Source organism: Aythya ferina (genome assembly GCF_964211825.1).
Source record: "Aythya ferina genome assembly, chromosome: 2".
Classification (NCBI taxonomy): domain Eukaryota; kingdom Metazoa; phylum Chordata; class Aves; order Anseriformes; family Anatidae; genus Aythya; species Aythya ferina.
The window spans coordinates 156,056,150-156,074,325 of record NC_140297.1 but is presented as its reverse complement, the minus strand read 5'-3'; the positions used below and the strand labels follow the sequence as shown (position 1 = coordinate 156,074,325).

At 42.0% G+C, this 18,176-nt stretch overlaps 1 protein-coding gene across 1 annotated transcript in view; it reads left to right on the top strand.

Annotated features, from left to right (window-relative positions):
• COL22A1 (collagen type XXII alpha 1 chain) overlaps nt 1-16,198 on the top strand; it is a 222,941-nt gene extending 206,743 nt beyond the window's left edge. Inside the window, exons 54-66 of the mRNA XM_084512133.1 lie at nt 1,045-1,098; nt 1,770-1,814; nt 2,758-2,811; nt 3,806-3,859; nt 5,208-5,261; nt 7,855-7,926; nt 9,667-9,702; nt 9,957-10,001; nt 10,306-10,485; nt 12,690-12,756; nt 14,199-14,381; nt 15,230-15,307; nt 15,804-16,198. Coding sequence (XP_084368259.1) covers nt 1,045-1,098; nt 1,770-1,814; nt 2,758-2,811; nt 3,806-3,859; nt 5,208-5,261; nt 7,855-7,926; nt 9,667-9,702; nt 9,957-10,001; nt 10,306-10,485; nt 12,690-12,756; nt 14,199-14,381; nt 15,230-15,307; nt 15,804-15,991 — 1,110 coding nt within the window. The 3' untranslated portion in view covers nt 15,992-16,198. The remainder of the gene's footprint in view (nt 1-1,044; nt 1,099-1,769; nt 1,815-2,757; nt 2,812-3,805; nt 3,860-5,207; nt 5,262-7,854; nt 7,927-9,666; nt 9,703-9,956; nt 10,002-10,305; nt 10,486-12,689; nt 12,757-14,198; nt 14,382-15,229; nt 15,308-15,803) is intronic.
• Nucleotides 16,199-18,176: the final 1,978 nt, after the last annotated feature.

Here is an 18,176-nt window from a genome sequence, read left to right as displayed (position 1 = left end):
CAGTTATTGCTTTTGGAGCTGCCTATCTATGGACTCCTCAGTGGGGGCAGGGAATCTGTTGGCACATCTTTTTTTAACACCATAAGGACTATATTGTCTTGATCAATTTATAACTTTCATGTACGAGCAATCTTGAAAAGAAACTGGGTTCTTTTACTTTTACAGCTGCCATAAATACTCTAAAACCTAGTGATTCCACCTTTACAACTACTTCAAATATTGCAGAGAAGGGAGGTTGTGCATTAAACTTGGGGATCCAATTTTTAGGGAGAAGATTATGGTGTGTAAAAAATTTAGAGGAGTTGTCTTTAAAGAACCCTTTTCTGGGTTGCTCTCTGACAGTTCTGTTATCCAGAATTAAGAGGTTTGTATTTGTTGTTCTCTACTTAGTCTATACTTGCATTTATTGAGGGGGGGGGGGGGGGGGGGGGAAAAGAAAAAAAAAGATATAAAGTTGTAAGCCAAAAGGAAATGCTAATAAATCAGAGAAAGGGAGATGTTAATAAATCAGATGAATATAATTCCTTGCAACTGTATTTGTTAGACGAAGAATGTGCTTGCAGAATCTGGAGTTTCCATCCTCTTTGCCAAATGGTACTAGGTGCTTCTGTAAGGAGCCAGGTCCCCAGTCATTTAGGGGAACCAATAAGTGGAGCAGTGCTTGTCACAAAAGCTGTAGACAGCTGTGTGCTTGCATCAGAACACATGGTTTCTGTGTGCAGATAATGATTTTATATGTGCTGACTAGGTATTGCTGCAGTTGTGTGCATTACCCCTCTGAAATAAAAACACTGTAAAGTTACAACAGTCCAAAGGTGTAAGTGCCTTTGAAATTCAAAGGGTGCGCTCATGACAGTGATCGACATGTGTGGGAATGTCTCTGTCACTGCTGTCCTTGCACACTCAGGCACAGACACAGCTGGAGAAACCTCAGGCAATCACAATTCTCAGCGTTACACCTAAGGGTATGAGTGGGGAGAATTTTGAACAGCAGAGGGATGGACCTGAGAGCCTTGTTAACATGAACATGATTGTTTCCCATAGGGAAAACCTGGAGAACCAGGGCTCCCAGGCCAGGAGGGTGCCAGAGGCTTACCGGTAGGTAATTCTTCTGTATTATAGATGGGAAGCTTTTGTCAGACAGCTGACAACCCTTACTGATGTGATCAGGTGTGAGTGACATGGACAAAGGTATTGGGTGCACCCTCAGCAAGTTTGCAACCAAGCTGTGTGATGTGGTTGATGTGCTGGAGGGAAGGGATGCCATCCAGAGGGATCTGGACAGGCTTAAGAGGTGGGCCTGTGCAAAACTAATGAAGTTCAACAAGGCTAAGTGCAAGGTCCTACACTTGGGTCAGGGTAATTTAAAGGAGATTGGGTTCCTCACCTAGAGTTTAAAGCAGATAACCTCATGACACCCCTTCTACCAGACACCTGGACACACCTGTAGCTCTTGTGCTCTCTTATGTGTCCTGAAAGGAAGGAAATGATGAAATTAAGAGCTAAATGATTTTTTGGGCTGGTCATACCATGAATACATACCCTATAGTCTTGGTCTTGCAGCCTAAGGAGCTGTGGAAAAGACTTTTATCTCCCCAAGACGTTGTTCTACCTAATTGCTGCCTGACACATGGCAGCTCCATGTTGACCAGTCCTTTGTAACCACAAGAAAACAGGGAAAGTTATTAAGTGCACATTCTAGATAGAACATTGTCATTCTTCCATGTGTTACGGTAATGGGCGATGGTTTATTTCATTCTCTTTTGCAGGGTTTCAAAGGACAGAGAGGAGACACGGGTCCCCCAGGTCCCCGGGTAAGCAACATGCACTGCATGCATTGTGGTATTTTGGAGAAAGGTTTTATGAATTGAAGTTGACCTTTCTAGGGCTACAGGTGAAAATGATGGCGGGCCTGCATTTAACGTGGCTGTTTTCAAACACAACTCCACAGCCTAAAATCACAGCAGCTGTTTTCATTCCCTCTGCTGAAGTTCTACTGCTGGTAAGGCGAGGCAGCTGGTAGATCTGAGCTCTCTAATGATAGTCCTTTGAGATAGTCCTTTGTGAGCAATATTCACAGGATGCCTCCATACTGTATCCTACTGGTACAAATGACATACAAGTTGAGGAACGCTACTGCATCCATTGGATGAGAATCAGCTTTCCTCCAGAAGTGCCTAAGTCATGCAGAGTGAGATAAGAAACAAACATACAGAAATGAGAATAGAAATGTTTCTAGCCATTTGGCTTACTTGCCTGTGCCTCAAGAAGCCTAAAACTCAAGTCCTGCATAAGAACTTGGTTTCTCTATTCTGAGCAATGCAGTACAAAATGCTCCCTAGTGTAGAAAGTAGAAAACAAAACTGAACTTCTTTCTGCCTCAGTAATTCTGATTTTCCATGGGGAAAGAAAATGCTTTGCTTAGAGGAGCTTAGCTGAGCAATCCACTGCTAGAACTCCTCATCCCTTCTTCCTTACAATAGTTTCTATACCATGAATATGTTGGTGGTTTTCAGTCACTGCTGTAGCAGTAACAAATCTGCTAGGAGCAGTGCCTTATGCATCACTTTCAGAAGACGCTTCCAAGTTATTTTTGTAATCTGTGTGACATGTATGATGTACAAGGCTCTTAATGGCTTTAAAAAGTCATCACTGAGCTCAGTCCGATATTGCAGAAACCCCATACCACTTGCAAAGGTGTTGCTGGCCTGTCATTGACCTTGAGCTGATATCCCTTTCTTTTTTGCTGAATTGCAGGGGGAACCAGGTGCGACAGGTCCTGCTGGGCGCGAGGGACCACCAGGGAAGGACGTAAGTGTACTATTTTGAGCAGCCATTAATCTTCTCCCTGACAAATGAAAAATTTCATTCACAGTGACCCCTCCCTAAAAACAACCGCAGAAATTGCAATAAAGGGCGAATTACCGCAGCAGTGCACAGGAAATGATTTGTACAAAGCTCATTAAGGTAACGAGGAATTTGAGAGCCTTTATCACCACTCGGCTGCTGACACTTAAATGTCAGGTATATCTTTGGAAAAGCAGAGAGATCTGTGCTGTTTAAATCCCAGGCTCTACTGTGTAGCCGTGGACCTGCTTTCTGCCACTCCTCCCCGAGCCGTGCTTCACTCTGTAGGTCCCACTGGGCCAGGTTCCGTCACGCTTCTCCTGCAAAAGCTGTACCTTACTGCACACATAGCTTAACCAAAATCTATGTAATACTCATGGAATGAGACGCTGCTGCTCAGAGGAAAGAGAGATGGTACGAACAGATCCTCTGACATTATTAACGTCAAATGCAGTCACATAACAAAGTCTCTGGAGAGCATAACTGAAGAAGGATCCTGCAGCAGCTGCTGAGCAATGTACCAGGTGGCTGATATGCCATTGCTGTGGGATTTGGGGAAGTGGTTTCTCATTTGCACCCCCCTAGTATCACTGGAAGACTGTTGTGCTGTAAATGGTACCCTACAAAGCAAAATGGCAGGTAGACCTAGGGAAACCCCTCAGAGAATACAGAAGCAGGTTGCTCAGGAGAGAACAATGTAGTCCAGTCCCTGAGGAATCCAGCTTCAAAATCAGCTGATGCTAATGGGTTCTGCTTGTAATCAGACTGCATTTGGTGATAAATGTTTACACTTCAGAAGAGTGGTCTTCCACTACCTGGAAGGAGGTAGTGAAGGTTTTCTTTAATGTTGTTTTTCCCTAATACACAAACAATGTAATTTAATAGGAACATTTTTAAATGATGTTTTGCTTGCCTGTCAGGTATTTCCCACTCACCAGAATACTTTTCTTCATTTCAGGGCGATACCGGTCCCATAGGGCCACAGGGTCCTCGAGGACTCAGAGGGCAGCCGGTGAGTTTTCTCTCCTGACAAGCAGTTTCTGGAGATACACTGGGTTTACTGGGGATGTTCTGCATCCCAGACCTCTGGTTTGGAAGAATGCTATGCAAAATCAGGGTGATGTTTGATAAAACACTACCTTTTCTGGGGAAAAAAATAAATAAATCAGAAGTATATTGCTGGAAACCAATGAGGACTAATAGGAGCACAAAGTATTCTTGGTTTCTGACTTCGGTGGGAGAGTTTAATGATTTCTGCCAGGACTGCAGTGTCAGGCATGCTCATATTCCAGACCTGCCCCTGATATATCACTTCTTACAGAGCCTCAGAATATGGTTTTCAAAGGTAGACACTAACTGCAGGTGCCCTGTTTGAGATATTTGGGGTTCATGTGACACCATTCATTTTTGTCGTGCTCTTTTCTGACAAAAAAGCATAATTTCAAGAAAAAGATTTATGTAATTGAACACATGTAGGGTTTTATTATATCTTCAGCAGAGAAATGGCAATTTAGTTGACATTTCAGAAAGTGTCATTTGGGATGTCTGAGAAATTACTTTTATTAATTTAACAGGCACTTCAATTCTCTTAAAACCCAGAGCTTTCCAAATTTGGATTCAGGTCTCAGTCACTGAAACTGGGCATATCTTTATTATTTTGCAATAAGAGTTATTTCTTTTCCTTCTGGGAAGACATGCTAGTGAAACAAATTCTGTAACATGTTCCGTATCTGGGCAAAATGCTGATTCAGCCAGCAATGCCAGGAGCTGGAATGGCAGGTCCCTTGAAGCTAGGAGGGTAGGGGGTTAGATTAGACTGTAGGAACATATGGAGAGCTCCTCTGTCTACCTTGTAATTTATCTCATTATTCCTGGACTGCTGGCATTAGTCATTAATGTGTTGTGCCCCTTCACAACAGTAGTAATGAATAAAAAGGTTTGAGGAGAAGGAAATTACCACCCCAAGCCATGTTCTTCTTTGGAGAAGAGCCACCTGGGTTTTTATATGTTGGAGGGCAAAGTATCAGTTTATCTTTTTTTTTTTTTTTTTTTTTTTTCCTCTGCTTTGTTTCTTGATTAATAGAAAGCACGAGGTATGATTCTGAATATTGCCAGTAAAAAGGCTGGTCTTTATGGTCAACTCCAATGCAATGACTTTTTATCCTGTGATGGGGTTAGCCATGCACTCAGGCATGCAGAAATTGTGGGGTTGACTGAAAATAGGAAATCCTTACTCTGTAATCTCCCAAAAGAGGAGGTTGGACGATGTTAGTGAAATCCCTGCTGGTATAGCAGCAGGTGGATATTTTTATTGATTGTGGTATATGTTACTTCACTAAACTTTTTTCCTTTTCATCTAGGGCAAGAATGGATTGCCTGGATCTGCAGGAGAGCCTGGCCCAGCAGGTAACCCAGTAAGTATAACAAAGTTCCCTTTGCAGCAAGCAGTTACATCAAGGAGAGGTGACGGATGAAGTATAGATGGAGAGGGTTATGTATAGCAGCTTATAAGTTGCTTTGTCCGAAGGTAGAGGTCAGTGACCTGAAAATCATTGCCTGGCCACAACATCAGAGGAGTTTTGGCTATATTCCTGGAATTGAGCTGCAAGCTGGGTCATCTTTTTATTTTTATATTTTTTAATCAGCAAATCTGTTCACAGAAAAAAAAAGAAATGATCGATTACCTGGTATGGAGGAAAGATTGGCATGCCTCGTCTTTACAAGTTGATTTAATTTTGCCAAGCAGAGACTGCGTAGCCAGCAGAGAGTTGTCACAGGGAAGGGGATGGCCTCGGGGAGTTGCCAGGCGGCCATGGAGGAACAGCAGCAGTAGAAAAATTCTCCCCAGGCACTTGGGAAAAGAGCAGGCAGTGGGCAGTAAACCAAGATCACGGAGCAGAATGAATCCCCCGGGGGCATCCTGTGTGTGGAAGAACAACGTGGTAATGAAGGGCTGTAAGGAGGACAGAAAGCAGTTGTTGTTTTTTCTCTGTTCTTCTGCTGCAAATTGTTCAGGATTCAGCAAACCCATGCAGATGAACCTTTGTGCCCACCAGCACCTATTGCAGTGCAGGGCTTTTCCTTCTCTTTGACCACCTAGACATTACAGCTCATTGGGATGGTAAATTCAGACAGAAACAAAAGGCATAGGAAACTGAAAAAATAATTGTAGTGGGACTTTGCTCACCTTTGTGGCACTCAGCCCTTGCAATACCATAAAGCAACCTCAGCCTTGCCACTAACTTGTGCCCTGAGCAAGTTTTGCTTTGCTGCTCAGATGTCTTCTCTCATGAGGCTGCAGAGAAGCAAACAACACCTTTGTGCATGGGGAGATGATAACATGCAGGTGGGGTTTGGGTGGTGCAGTCTGCCAGCCTTTCCACAGACAATAATCCTCTGCTTTTTTTGTCTTTGCCACAGTCTCTTTTTGACTTGCTGGGACCACTGCCATTGCCTCTTACCCCATAGATCTTCGCTCTTGCCCTTTCAACCTCCATTTCTTCTTATCGTGTCAACCACTCCTCCCAATTCTTACTGCTTTTTGGCTTTCTTGGTTGCTCCCCATGTGTTTTACAAGGTTGCTGCAGTTCTGGAATGCTCTGTGAGTGCCAAACAGGGGTTAGCTTTTAATCATCATCATGTTATCACATTACCTACCTAGACAGTCAGATGGTGACCCAGGGTCTCACCAGGCCGCTTCCTGCACAAACACAGAACTAAAGCAGCCTCTGCTCCAGAGGATTTACAGTCCAAAAATAACGTAAGAGATTGAAAAACGATAAAGTCAGATGGATGAGAAAGGGGAAACAATGACAGTGTTGGTCAGCAGAACAGACAGTCATCTCATCAGTATCTTTCTCTGTCATGAAAATGAATTCTCTCTCCTTCACAAAGGTAATTATGAGAAGTGTTTCCTTGTGCTGTACACTACTCCATTTATTTCCAGCCTTGTCTGGAAATGCACCCATTTCCTTCGCAATTTGGTGTGACAAGCCAATATTTCTGTTTGAAGAAAAGGAGAAGAGAGAAAGATGATTGTGACAATCAGGATTTCTTTTCCACCTTATGAACTACTTCACCATTGCTGATTTGTATCACAAGGACATTGGGCAACACCTGCCAGGAGCCTTCTCCTTTTGCATCTGCTGTTTGACAGCGCCCATGCTGCTCTACCGTGTTCATGCCTATATATGACATTGAGGCCCAACCCCTAGAAACTCCAGACTTTTCTCTTTTGTGCAACATTAGCAATGCTTCAAATCACTGCATACTCAACAGCCACGTGCTTTGTGCCTGTTTGATTTGTTGGCATTCACTTGACAAAAAAATGAGCTTAAAATAAAGGCAGGTTTCATTCTAAGAAGAAAAAAAGGTTACATTCTGAATTAGAAGGTGGCAAATAAAGTTCTGAAAATAAAAGGTTAAAAAAAAAAAAAGAATTAAAAAAAAAAAAAAAAAAAGTATATGTGAAATGGATCTGTTTCCTGAACTGACATTTAAGCTGCCCTGATCTGTAAGAAAATGGGACAGTTTGGCAGAACATCACAAGAGATAAGTAAAAGGCGGACGTTTTTGAAATTGAACCTGAAAATAAGAGCAAAGGAGAAGCTCAGTAGCTGTTGTCTGTTAATTGTATTCTCAGATTTGAGCTATATGACCATCTGCACTGCTTCCCTGTTGTTGTGCATCGCGGCATTTCATCGGCTGCAACGACAACTTAGAAACCATGCAGCACCAGAAGTAGCTGCTGAACATACCTCCTGTCACTTCCATAATTGTCACTTTCTTTTCATCCTTTCACAGGGACCCCACACAGCTTATTAATAATGCAGACCTGGTATCTGCAATCTGCTCTTCTAAATGACTTTGTTCTTCCTTTCCTTGTCAGTTTTAGGAGCCCTGCTGCTACGGTGAAATTTGCATATTCCAATGTATCTGTAAGTGCATGCTCTGGAAAAGAAGTGGTGGAGAAAGGGCTGCTAGTGTCTCTCTCATTTCTGTCCAAAGGGTCCTAAAGGAAATAAAGGAGAGAATGGCAGCCCAGGACTCCCTGGCTTCATAGGACCCCGAGGACCACCTGTAAGTATGTCTGGGGATGGATTAGAGCCACTAATTACCTGCTTTTAGATGGTGGGCAGATGAAGGTGGGACATAGTTTTCTTTAATTAGGTAGAAATCATAGGCAGGAGATCTCACAGAACCAGAAGCCACATGCTCTACTTCCAAAGGAAACTGGTCTGCAAAGACTGGCGTTATTTTTATGGGCAAATGACTGTAATCTCATTTAATGAATTGGTATTTGTCAGTCAGCCCTGGTAATGTGCACATTAATTGGGATGGTTCAACAGTCTTCTCAATACGTGTATGGGGTTATTTGAGTTACCCAGTCTATGTCTCTGCATGAACTCCAGAAGGGCTAAATCCAGAAATTTTAAGTGCAGATAGTAATATGGTTATTCTTGATATTTGCTGCTCCCAGGAAAATTCCTTTGTTACCTGCAACAGAGGCAAACTGCGATTAAAACATGTAAATATCTCCCAAATTGATTTAAAATAATATTCACATGAAAATATCACAGCTTTGAAATCCAGTGTCTTTAGCCCTTCCAAGGCAAGCAAAATAAGTTACTACATTCCACTAGAAGGGTAGAAAAGGTGAATGTTAGGTAAATATTTTCATTTCTAACTCTAGTGTGATAAAATGAGATTTTAATTGTTTTTATGTGAATCTAGAATTTCTTCCTTTTTTATTTTTTAATGATCGGTAAGGGAGTTTTGTGATGAAAAGAGAAGAAAAATATTTCTCTGGAAAATTAATTTAAGGCAGCAAACACGGTGGCCATTTAAAGCAGAAGTGGCCCTAAGGAATACTCAAGTGGGTCTGATGCTGCCTGATTTGGAGCTGATGTGATCACACATCTGTGATTAGTTGCATTGCTCATGCATATGGAGACGTATGCTAGCAAAGTGGAAGTTACTCCATGTATTGCCAGGTTATGGAAAAATGCCATCTGCATACACACATTACAGATATGATCACGTGTGAATTGTAAATGGATTGTAAAGATGAATCCATCTACTCATGATATGGGAATGCAGGCAGAATTTTAGCAACCTGTAGTTTAATGTTTGCTTTGTTTCCATCAGTATGCTCCAGGACTGCAGTGATTTATTTTTTTTTTCCTGAAATGCAAAGATTGTACTGCTTTATTATCACATTCTAAATGTAGAGTATAGAAAAAAAAATCCTGATGGGGTGCTTATTTAAATTGAGTTTATTTGATACAGTTCTAAAATATGGGCAAGCTTTCAAGATAGAATTTGTTTTATAACTGACTCTGTATCCATTATCTCAGCTTCTGTGATACAAGATGATACCTCTCATTACCAAATATGCATCCCTTACATCTTTAGACAGTTATGCCTATAACATTGGCAGTGCTTAAGCTAAACCAGCCCAAGTTAAAGGGTAGGAAGCTTTGTGAAACATCTGTAAGAAAAAGAAATAGAACTTACTGAAAGCAGAAATGCATTTTCAATAAAACATCTCTGCTGATCTCAGCTGGTTCTGTAGATGTGCTTTCCTTTTATTTACAAACAGTTACATGGTATATAGCTTTACTAAAAATCCTTTCTCAATAGGATGTGCTTTTCCAGGAATGACCTATAGCAGTAGGCTGACAATAAATAGTCCAAACCCACTACTGTGTGGTAGAAAACTTGTGCTTTAGACAGAAAGTGAGACTCTTGGTTAATAGGTAGGGTTGGTCTTCCAAGTCCTTGCAGTACGGTCATAAATCCACTCTCTCTACTTCTCAGGGAGATCCAGGAGAAAAAGGCCCTCCAGGAAAAGAGGTAAGTTAAACTCCTGGTTGTTTCAGTGCTAGTGTCTCAGGAAAAAACATCGAGGATGCTACCTGGTTTGCAACAAACTCATTTTTTTCTTGATTTGTTGATATTTGAGAGCAAACAGAGAGCTCTCACGGATCTGTGGGACCAACAGGGAAATGTATTTTCCCCAGGTTGCAAGAATCATTGTGAATGCATACGTTTTATTACTTACTGTTATTATGGATAGCTCTTTCATGCTCACCTTTATTTTGTTGCAGGGTGCACCAGGGAAACCAGGTGAAATTGGCTCCAAAGGAGACAGAGTAGGTTGGAAAGTATTATTAGTTATTTCATTACACTGAAATAAAAACAGCTATTTTGAGGTAGGGGCCGGGGTAAGGGGTCATTTAAGAGTGAAGTGTGGCCTGTGGAGATCTGCTATGCTTCCCCTTTCCTCCCAGCCCTCTCTTTAATCATTCAGCGTCAGTAATAATTTGTGGATCATTTGTAATGCACCAGATGTTGTATTCAGTAACTTTGCCAGCTCAGCTGTTTGTGTTTTGCTGTGCTTGGAACTCAGAAGTTTGCCTTTTATTTCGTGGTGGTAATGTCAGTTTTTGTGCTTAGGGAGACCCTGGCATCAAAGGCGAAAAAGGCCCTCAAGGAGAAAAGGGCCCTCCAGGTGAACCCGGGATACCTGGTCATAAAGGTCATCCAGGACTGATGGGTCCCCATGGGCCACCAGGAGACACGGGGCAGATTGGACCTCCTGGTCCCCCAGGACAGCCAGGATTTCCAGGACCAAGGGTAAGGCTGCCAGATAAGGGCTTTGTATGGTAATTTTACTGCCACAGTACAATCAGAAAAGCTCCTATGGTAAGGCTGACAGAAATCTGAGCAAGGATATGTTACAACGGGGAAGCAGCATTTTTATCTCTTATCTCTTCATACATAAAAATCAGAACTGTAAGATATCGTAGAGATTTGGTGTGGGGGTGTTGGATTGGACTTCAAGAGAGCTGAACAATTCAGACCCATAGCCAAAGCCAGTCTCTGACTCCTCTAAAAGCCTAATCAGGTCATGAGACTATGTCCTTGGGTACCTGGAGTCTGAAAAAGCTTCTTCCTATATGGATGTTAACGCATAGCATTTCATGTAGAGTTCTTATGCCTTCCTCTGCCACTGGTTATTATGAGAGACAAAACACTAAGCCGCGGAAAGGTCACTGCTCCATTCCTGGAAATCCTGTAGTCAGCTCATCAGAATTCATGAAATCCCATTTTCATTTAATACATAAATATATATATATATTTTTCTCTTTCTAACGGGAAACAATCTAGCTATTGAGAGTGCCTGAGGGTAATGTATGTAGAAGAATGGAAACAACTACTGACACTAATGAAGCTGCTATGCCCATCCTGAGGATGAATTTGAGACTACCTCGGGGGGAATAAACAGTAAAGTAATCTGTAATGTAAAGGCTGGGTAAATTTTAGACAAAGCATTTTTTTCATGTCTCAACAGCACAGAGACATTTGATGATATCCAGTGATGATTATGGAGACTTAATGCAACTAATAGGGTTAAAACTTCAAAAGATAATATGTAAGCCTTCTAATTATGTACCACAACCATGTTTACTTACTGGGATATTCACTAAGAGCCGTCACAAGTAGTTAGTAGTAATGACATTTTTTTTTCGTCACCAACAAACACATCTCTTTCTCATGCAAAAACCCACTACAAAAATTTACATTGTGAAGGAGGCAGCAAATGCACCAACTCCATACCTATCAGCATTTATTTCAGTTAAAATTGAAATTTTTGTTAGCTACTTAATAAAATCTACATTTATTAATGAGTAATTTCTGGTTCAAAAGACCTCATTAAGTTTTTGTAAACAGAGGGCACAGTCCTTATATTTTAAAAGGATAAGTCTGGGTGAAAAACAACACTTTTGTGTGAATAGTTTCATTCACAGAAGAATGCCATTTTTAGGCTGATCAGAAATGTTTTCAAAATCGTCACAAATTGAAAGAAGAATTTTAACCAAAAAATGAAAAATTTTTCAAGTGAAACATATCACTTTACAAATTATAAAGGAAAATATTTAATCTTTTGTGCTCAAAATGGTTTATCTTTAAAATACAGCTAAAATTATTCTTCTGAGTTTGTGAAATATGGAAATATAAGCATCTAGTTACCCTAAAACCATTATTTTATAGTCTTGGAAAGCCTCAGCCAAAATATTCTCCTTCCAGTCTACCAAAAATGATTTCATCAGTTTTTCAGTTGGACACTCAGTGTTGTTGTTTACACAGCTTTGAGTTTTAATGGGTATTACAGCTGTTTAACAGCACTGTCACACAAAGGAGCTGAGAGAGGGAATAAAAGATGCTGTCCCTTGGAGGCTGTGCAAGGAACCGAGTCCAGGCAGCCCCATCTCTCTGTCTCCCTTCAGCGGCCTGGAATCAGGCAAAAGCTTGTGCATGTTTGGAAGAATGAGCATCGTGTGTGTGAATTGGCTTCTGTTCTGCTGAGATAAGGCCTGTCAGCAGGCGATGCATCCAGTATCAGCGCATATACCAAGTCCAGAGACTCTCCTTAACTACTCTGGAGGCACACATACTTCTCTCTGCAAGGAAACGTGCAGAGCTGAGGAAGCAGGTAGGCTGTCCACCATGGCCTAGTGGAGCAGAGGAAGTCTCCTGATTCAATTTCTATTACTTTCCCTGTTAGTGTATAGGAGGGAGATTTTATCTAGGAAGGAAATGAGGAAAGAGAGCAACTGTGTCCTCTGATCAGGCTCCCTGCTTACACCTTGACAGCCAGGTGGGAACTGTGGATGTTCTGAGTCCCTTTATGTTCTTCTTCCAGGCAGTCCCTGCAGCCCTGCATATGCACTAGGTGGAGAAATGCAACCCTCTAAGCCTTTCATCAAAAGTTTCATTTGCACATCTCCTGGCTGTGATTAGTATGTCTTATTATTACTGTGATTATTACACCCTAGGGGGAACCTCCATCTCTAGAGACTTTGAGAAGACTCGTCCAAGAGGAATTAGCTAAGCAGCTAGATGGTAAGTAATCAGCTCTGAGAAGCCAACAGATAGATCTTAGTGCATCAAACACACTTCCCATAGCTGCAGTGCTATAACTGGCACCTGAACCTCTTCTGCTTTTGGGAGGTGATGTTGCAACAAGCTTGCCTGGAAGGCAGGTATGTGTAAAATGAAATGTGCTGAGCAAGCTTTACCATTCCCCAGGCTTGACGTTCCCAGCAGCATTGCATGGGCTTTTCTCCCCTCTTCAGCCTAAGGACATTGCCTGTGCTAATCACATTGTGGCTTTTGCTCCCAACACAGCTTTGTTTTAGAATCATTCCTGCAGATGCCTGGGTTCAGATGGTAGGGAATAAAGAAGATACAAATTAGAACAGATTCATTCGGGGCCTTGGAAGTGAAAGTAAGCAGAGTAGAAGCCCACAGAGGGTCTATGGGCCCTGGTAAACTTGCTTTGAGGTTCCAGCTGGAGGAGAAATGTTCCTGATTTCTGGTTGTGACACTCAATGCCCACCAGTATGAGGAGAGGGTGCAGGGTGAATCTAGGCTGCTGTTTCTCTCAGAATATATGAATTGCAGACCACTACTGACAGTGAACTGCAGAGCTGTAGCACTTCTCCTCACACAGCTCTTGGAGCAGCTGAAACATATCCATGGGAATTTTCCTCCACTCCAGAGATCGTGGTGAAATGAGGTGATTTATTTGAAGGAGTTTATTTACATGCTCTCAGACTTCGATTTCCACTGCAGCCTAAAAGCAGTCAAGATTTTGCGTCATTGAAGTCAACATAGAAAACCCTTTTCCCTTCATTCTGTAGGATGTTTTTGTGATGCTAAGTATGTCTTAAGAGCCCTCAAGGCTGCTTAGGGTTTGAATCTGGAAGCCACAAGCAATGTGCCTGCATGGAAATCAGAGAACATGCTGACACAGGGAGCTGCCTTAGTCACAGTTTCTGACTTCACAGGCAGAGATGGGTACATTGGCTTTCACTCCACATGTACAACAGCCCAGAACAAGAAAAGAAAGCTTTCTCCCTACAGAGCAGCCATGTAGCATCTCACTGGGTAGCAGAAGCAATACAGACAGGCTCTTATTTTCAGATCAGCAATGATCACAGTTCTACAGAAGTCCACCAACTGTACAATTAAAGGAAATGATGTTTCAGATCCCTGGTGCACAAGGAACAGAGAGAAGTGTTTAGGATTCAGCATGATATTCAGGAGAGGATTGAAGCTATGGAGAAAATAATGTTCAAATCATCTAGAAAGGTCCAGTGAGGCACCAACACTGCTAACAGGGAAGGATTATGTGGGGATAACACATAATCCCTGTGACAACACATGGATTTTACTGGACTCTGTTTCTGGACACTCTTTTACTGGACACTGTTTCTGGCTCTCATGTCTTGGAGCACTGACCTTCTGGTCTAACAAACCCATTCATTCCTCTCTCTTCACAGCAAAGTTATCCTATCTCTTGGCTCAGATACAGCCTGCACATGTAAAAGCATCCCATGGCAGACCAGGACCTCCTGGTCCCCCTGGGAAAGAAGGACTACCAGGAAGACCCGGCCCTCCAGGAGAGCCTGGCCGGCCTGGACAGACTGGGTCTGAAGGGCTACCTGGCCCCATTGGCCCCAAAGGTGAGCAAACCTTGATATGTTCAGGAATTCCAATAAAGGGATGTGTCTACCGTGTGTTCTTCAGAGTAGGCACTGGGTAGCAGTAGTATATCTGAGGTGGTGAGTGACAAGCAGCTCTGGTGAAGAGCTAGGAAATGATAGGACATTGATAGGACAAGTAATGGTTTTAAATAGGACAAGGAGTAATTTTTTTAAACTAAAAAAGAGCAGATTTTGATTACTTTTAGGAAGAAATTCTTTACTCAGAGGGTGGTGAGGCACTGGCACAGGTTGCCCAGAGAAGCTGTGGATGCCCATGGATGCTGTGGATGTTCACGCTTCAAATTGGTTAAACTGTTTCCCTAAGAGTCGTATTTTCTGAAAGCCTTTTATTTATTTATTTTTAAATACAGTCATCCCATAACTTGCCAGATATTTGAGTATCCTCCAATTTTCTAGTGTCTAAGTTTGTATCATGGTCTTACTTTGCCTTGGGCAGACTTACTGAGATGTTTCAGTGATACAAGTAGTAAGTGGACTTGCTTAACAACTTTGGTATTCACCTCTCCTGTTAGTAGCCTCTAAGTGGCACTTAGAAGTCATGTTAGAAGCAGGCTCAGTCTTCTAAAGCAGATTTCGTGAATGTGGCCAGCAATTGCAGAGTGTGTGTTCTACCTCTGATCAGAATTGGAGTGGTTCAGGTCTTCATTCCTCCTTATGCCCCATCTCAGAGGAGTGACCATAATTAGGAACAGCTTTTTAGCAAATATATTGGCATTGGTGTGAATGGAAGACCTGTGGTAGTATTATTTACATCTGCAGGTAATGCTTATAGATTTATTGTTGTTGCTTTTTTCCCCTCTCTACAGGAGAAAGAGGAGCAAAGGGTGAGAAAGGAGATACTGGCATTGGCCAACGAGGTGAAATAGGTCCTCCAGGAATTCCAGGTATGTTTATTCAGAAAGCCCCACAAAACATCACTCAGAACAGTCATGAAGACAAGGGCTCTTCAACATTAGATAAACTATCAAGATAACATAAATAACAGCATACACACTTTCTGTAGCCAGTGGCCCAAAGGGAAGAAACCTAACACTAGCATCACATCTGGCCACTTTTCAACATCTGTCCACTTTTCACTTTTTTCAACAACCCATGTTGTTGAAGCATGACAATGTGGAAACTCTACTATATGGAAACTCTACAATGTGGAAACTCTACATTTGTGAAAGCATAGTAGAGTTGTGCATACAGGGTGGAAATCTTGCATTCAGAGGATCCATGTTTGCCATAACCTTGTAGATAAGTGCCAACCAGACCCAAAACTGTAGAGGCTGATGCCTGCATCCCATGTGGGAGTACCGCAGTCTCCTGTGATGTTGCACTGCTGAGTATGGTACCCTAAGGGTGCCACTCACCAAGGGCATTGTGTTTTTATTTTAGGCCTCCCAGGGGAGCCTGGCTATGCCAAAGATGGGATGCCAGGACCACCTGGCCCTCAAGGTGAAGCTGGGGTGCCTGGTCTCATGGGCCCACAGGGACCTCCAGGAGCCAATGGACAGTGTGACCCCACTCAGTGCGCTTACTATGCAAGCCTGGCTGCCAGGCCCGCCAATGTCAAAGGGCCCTAGCATGCAGGGAGCATCCCCAGACTTGTTTTTAAAACTTGAATTCATCAAGCCTGCCAAGAGCTCTCGGATGTCTTCGACTGTGTTTCTTTCATGGGAGGCCTTCTAAAGCCAACAAATGCTGCCGGTCGGTCAGATTATTTTTATTAATTATTATTATTATTATTATCTTTGATGTGATATGTGAATTTGTTCTTGTTTTCTCTAACACCAGGGCATATTAAAACATTAAAAATAAGTGTTTTTTTCTCTTTTGAAGAACATACGACATGGATGCATTGTGTAGCTGTTTATGCAAAACAATTCAGATACCACTTTTTTTTTTTTTTTTTTTTTTTTTTTATGATGTTAATTCTTTCCAAAGCTTTACCTCTCACCTTTGAAACTGAAATCAAATCCTGCACTGTGCAGCCAGGGCATTAACTGTGAGACAGTCTGACTGCAGGATTATTGGTGCTAGCTGCCATCTACATGGAGAGGAGGAGGGCAAGACATCTTACCCATGCCAAAGCTGGGTAAGATGGCTCCAATATACTCAGCTCACAGTGGACAGACACTTACGGACAGGCAATGCGTTCCTTGGAAGCTTATCTTCCTTCTGCCAGGGAGATGCCTCTGCAAAAAGCCGTGATGCTGTCCTCCATCAGCTCAGGGTTGCCAAATCCGCTTTTCATTGTCAGTGCACACATAATTCCCTACCGCTGTGTCACCCAAGAAATTTGCCAGTGAAGCACAGAACATCTTCTGATATTAAAAATCTCAGGAAGCCAAGCACAACCCAACTTCACTGCTTTGAATGATCCACCATGACAATAAGTTGGCAGGGTTGTGTCTTAGAAGGCAGGTGAGAGATTACAGGCTGGTCTAGGAGAGTGTTGATCTCTAATGAAAAGGTCAGATCAAATTGGTATTCAGAAACCCAGAGAAAATTGTGTTTGAGAGTGAAAGCCAAAACTCAGACATGGGTCCTTTTTCCTTATCAGCTCATTTTCAAAATCTTAAATAAAGAGATAATAAGGGAAAGAGTCTGAGAATGCCTTTATAATTGGTCATTTTGGTCTAACCCTCTGAGACTTGCCCATACACAATGGTGTGGATCTGAATGATGAACTCAGAGATGTGTACCAGCAAAGGAGCTGCATTTCCAAAACTCTTCTGAACAAAGCAGTTTGTACTGAAGGATCAGAGTAATGAACCTGATACAGGCACTAAGTGCTGAATCTGTTTAGAAATCTCATCAGGTCTTTTGCAGACAGAAATGCAGGCCCCCTGACCTGGCGTGTTCTCCACATGGCACAGTGCTTCCAAGCTGGCTAAGCCAACCAGAAACCACAGCTGTCTACAACCCTCCCAGAATCAGACACTGGCTAAAGCCCAGAGCTAGCTATTTGCCAGACTTGGAGTCTTTTCCTTACCCTGCAGCAGATAAAATTTGCCTCTGCTTTACTGAAAAATGAAATTAAATAGCATGTTCACTGCCAGGGTTAAACAAAGTCTTTCCCTTTTAGATCTCAGTGGTGATATTTTTGCTATTTCCTATGCAAATAATCTCTTTGATTTGATTTTACTGTAATTCTTGCTATGGAAAGACCAATCAAAGTGAAAATATCATGAAGTGAAAAGCTCACTGCTTTTTAGTAACTCTCAATAGTATATGTTGCTGTACTGCATCTTAAGCCAGCTCGCTATATTTCAGTATTAGGCAAGCATTTTGATCACATCGTATTTAACAGCATCATTTTTCCTAGTCCAGTTTTCATCCCTCCAGTGGGGAGGTACAACAGGCTTCCTACTCAAGAGATGTCTCCCAATATAGCACCAGCCATTATTTTGAATAAATATGACAATGAACAGGTTTTATGGAGGTCATGCATGTTAACTCTGCCATATTAATGTGACATTTAGTTCCTGTCCTGATGGTAACTCGTCAGACTCTGTATCGTATATGTTTATATGTGCCATGCATGACATATACTTCAGTACATTCAAACATACCATGTGAAGGCTAAATACATAATGATATTCTGTTAAGCAAATGTCAGGGTCTTTCACCCTTCCAAGACTGTATAATTAGATAAAGGAGATCTTGTTGTTTTGTTTCTTTGTGGGTTTGTTTGTTTGTTTTTGCTTTATAGTTGTTTTCTTTTGTTGTTTTGTTTCAGTTTTGTTTTGTTTTGTTTCTTTTTTT